Raw genomic sequence first — 3,638 nt, forward strand, 5'->3', positions numbered from 1 at the left:
GTTCTGAAAGACGGTAGGGAAGGGAACGTGACAAGCGCTTTAGAAACAAAACCCGGACAGTGCTAAACTTAAGCCAATGCGGCTTTTTTCCTTCTGTTATAGGACAAGACTGAGTGGAATCTAGGTTATTTACATTTAATCAAAATCTATTCGCCTTCTCCAGAGTGGAACCCTAAACAGATAGGCCAAGGAGTAGACGCGAAGGATCGGCCGGGCGGGTACGCCCTGGGAACACGCAGCTCCGTGCTTCTGCAGCTCGGGCCACGCAATGGGCGAGGATTTGACCCCTGGGTGCCTGCCGCCTGGGCTTTGTGGGGGCTCCCGGGAGCGGGTGCTGAGAGGGAGGCGCCCCCCCCCCCCTCACAAGGGGGAAATCTCCTTGTCCTCGGTGGCCGAGGCCGGCGACAGGGAGTCCTCGTCCTCGGAGCGCGCGTAGTGCGCTTGGCTGCCGACGCACTTGCAGCCCGCGTGACTGTTCCTCTGCGTGCCCTTCCCTTCCTTCTTATGCTTCACCCGGCGGTTCTGGAACCAGATTTTCACCTGCTTCTCCGACAGGTTCAGGTACGTGGCGATTTCGATCCTCCGGAGTCGAGACAGATACATGTTGGAAGAGAATTCCCGCTCCAGCTCCAGGAGCTGCGTGCTGGTGAACGCCGTCCTCATCCTCTTGCCGTTGGGCACCTGGCTGACGTCCGGGCCCCCTGCACGCGGGCCAAGGAAGGGCAGAGAGGTCATTCTCCAGAAACGCGCTCCCACCCCTCCTCCACCCCCCACCCCCACCCCCGTGCCATCCCTTGGGAAAGATGCCTCTCAAGGAAGGACCCCTCCGGGAGCTCAACCAAATAGCTGTGTCCGTCCCTCGCCCTTCCCACGTCCTACCACATCGCTACTTAGCCTGGAAGGACAGAGATGCCCAAAGCACCGGAAGGCCTGAGGTGTGCGGAACCGCAAAGCCGGAGGGTTTAAAGCGGGGGGGGGGAGGGGGGGGCTGGGGGCTGGCATAGTCAGATCATCTCCTTTCTGGCCATCCAGCTTAGCCCCAAGTGTGGAAACGCTTTAAGCCAACTGAAGTTCAAACACACCCACCCCGAACCTCAGCCAGTTACTCAGCCCTCAAGTGCGACGTCCCCGAGGCCCCCATATTACGGAACACTTGGAGACCAGGGACCAGGAATGAAGCGCACCAGACTGCTCGGAGAGGTTGGCCAGCTAACTTCCACCTTCGTGGAACTTCTTGGGACCGCTTCCCAGTTACACTGAAAGCCCCTCCTCCCTCCGCTCCCTCACCCCACGCCCGGTTCCCACTCCCTCCACCGTAGGCGGAAAGTTGGTCCCCGAGAGCCAAGAAGGCGCGGCGCGCAGGTGCCCCAAGACGCCGCCCTACCCATGGTGAGGCAGTGGAATCTCCGCGGGTCCGCCACGTTGTAGGTGGTGGCGGCGCAGACAGGTGCGTGGTGCTGCGTGTGCCCCAAGGCCGCTGCGGCCGCTGCCGCTGCTGCCGCGGCCGCCGCGGCCGCCGCCGAGCCGGGCTGTTGGGGCTGGTGGTGGTGATGGTGGTGCTGCGGCGGGTGGTGGTGATGGTGCGAGTGGCTCACGCGCGGGCAAAACTGCGCGTCCCCGGGACCCGAAGAGAACTGACTCTTGAGCAGGGGCAAGGCCCCGGAGCCCCCCGCCGCCCCGCCACTGCCGGCCCCGGGACTCCCTGTCCCTGCGCCCCCGCCGCCGGAGCCCCCCGGCCCCCGAGAGGAGTGCAGGTGCGAAGTGACGCAGAGCGGGCACACGCAGAACGCGCCGCTCTTGCGGGACGCGCAGCCGGGCCCGGACATGGACATCACCAACGGGGACGGCATGCCCAGCGGGATGAAGAAATCTGGCCCCGGGTGCGGCTCAGGCAGCGAGGGCGCGGGTCGTGAGGAGTCCTTGATGATGAGCGAGTCGACATAGAAGGAGCGCGACATGTCGGGAGGGGTGGGTAGCTGGAGGGCCCGGCAGGCTGTGGCGCCCCCTCCCCTCTCCTGTTCAGCGCTCAGCCCGGGGCGCAGAGCCGGTGCAGCCGGTCAAGCCCTTGGGGATGCGGAGGTGTCGGCGTCTGGGCTGCGAACAAAGGGGTCCCTGGAGAGGGCTGGTCCCGAGGTCCCCCGCCCAGCGCCCCGGCTCCGGGATTTTATAGCCCCCACCCCGGCACGTGATGCAGTGGAGTACCGCTCGGCTCAGGCTCCTCGGCAGCTCCCCACCCTCGGGATAGGCTGCCCGAGTCACACACAACAGAAGCGGCGAGGAGGGGCGGGCGCGCGGCAGGGAATAACTCGGAGGAAGGGGGTGGGGGGAGACTTTGCAAAATGTAGGTTTTGTTAATTTCGCGGGGAGGCCGGCCTCCTCCCCCTCTTTCTCCACGCTTTCCCGAGAAATCAGAGCTGAATCCTCCATCCCACCCCTTCTCTATCCTGGGCCCCAGCCCAACTCCTCCGCTCCCGGCCGCAGGGCGCACCAGGTGGAGACTTTGAAGCCTTTTTAATAGGGATGCCCAGTGCTCCCTGCTCCGCTGTGCCAACCGTGACGAAGGCGCGGTAAAGTGTGAGGCCTGCAGCTTGGAGCAGGATTGTGCAGGCAAAGACTGGCAGCAGCCCAGTCCCGGAGCACCGCTTAGGCCACGGGCACACATATACGGACACACGCAGAGTCCCCCAGCTTTTGGCCTTGGCCAAGGTCATTCATGTGGGTAGTCCAGGAGGGATCCTGGGAGTAACAGCGAGGCCTCCCGGCTAAGAAGCTGACGGGCTTTCCATTCTGATTTTGAGAAGCTCTAAAATGCCTTTGCACTTGGGGCTACTCAGATCAATGGCCCTTCTTTGTGTCCCTTTCTAACGGGCAGCTCCCCCTTTGGCAAAGAGAGATGTTGAAGAGTCACTCTTTTCTTTCTCCAAATGGTTCCACCACTTACAAACTCCATCCAAGGACTTTGGAGAGAGGACCCAAGCCCTAGCCCTCTTTGCTCTGGGTCCCCCCTCCTGCACCTTGGCATTGTACAGATCTCGGGCAGCTGGCAGGCTACCTGGGAAGCACTGTCCCCTCGGCACTCATTTAAAAATCCCAAAAAGATAGAAGGAAATTGAGCCATTCAAGGAACCCAGCCTCCGATGGCAGGAGTATTTGGAAAAGGACATCTATGAGTGGCACAGGGTTCCGTGGAAAACGTGGACACCCGTGGCTACGTGAAAGGGTGGCTGCCAGATGGGGCTATTGATCTTTGGGGAAGGCAAAGCGACAGCTTTCTCTTCTCCCCCCCAGTAGAAAATCTGTCTGGAGTCGGGAGGGTGAGCAACAGCTACAAACCTGACCTTTTCCCCAAAACAGCTCATTTCAGGCCTGAGTCCACAGTGGTGCTAAGAAATCTGGGGGCAGGACCCCTGCACCTGTGAGAACCAAGAGCTCAAATCCTAGGGGAGCACCAGCTTCTTAGCGGAGACACGCCTGCCTCTCTGTCCTCTCTGTCCTTCTGTCCCTCCTTTTCCCCTTTCCATCTCTGCGACAGTCTCTCCTGCCTGCTAGAGAAGTGTAATTGGGTTGTAGGGACGCCCCGCTCTGGGGAGCCCAGGATTTATGGATGGCAATTAAAGTTTTATGAATTGCAGCTGAGG

General features: G+C 61.4%; 1 protein-coding gene across 1 annotated transcript; it reads right to left on the reverse strand.

Moving 5' to 3' along the window:
* Nucleotides 1–360: 360 nt before the first annotated feature.
* On the reverse strand, nucleotides 361–1,958 carry GSX2 (GS homeobox 2). The gene is made up of 2 exons (XM_008140314.3): nucleotides 1,385–1,958; nucleotides 361–701 (listed from the first exon to the last, which is right to left on the reverse strand). The coding sequence occupies exons 1-2, from the start codon at nucleotides 1,956–1,958 to the stop codon at nucleotides 361–363; spliced, it is 915 nt and encodes a 304-aa protein (XP_008138536.2).
* Between the last annotated feature and the right edge of the window lie 1,680 nt (nucleotides 1,959–3,638).

This window comes from Eptesicus fuscus, chromosome 2 (assembly GCF_027574615.1).
Source record: "Eptesicus fuscus isolate TK198812 chromosome 2, DD_ASM_mEF_20220401, whole genome shotgun sequence".
In the NCBI taxonomy this organism is placed as follows: Eukaryota; Metazoa; Chordata; class Mammalia; order Chiroptera; family Vespertilionidae; genus Eptesicus; species Eptesicus fuscus.

Bases quoted from the DNA above. Each gene is read 5' to 3' on its own strand.
- GSX2 (XM_008140314.3), bottom strand. From the start codon at position 1,958: ATGTCGCGCTCCTTCTATGTCGACTCGCTCATCATCAAGGACTCCTCA. The intron at 702-1,384 runs GTAGGGCGGCGT...GCCCGCGTGCAG, and splicing joins ATTCCACTGCCTCACCATGG to GGGGCCCGGACGTCAGCCAG.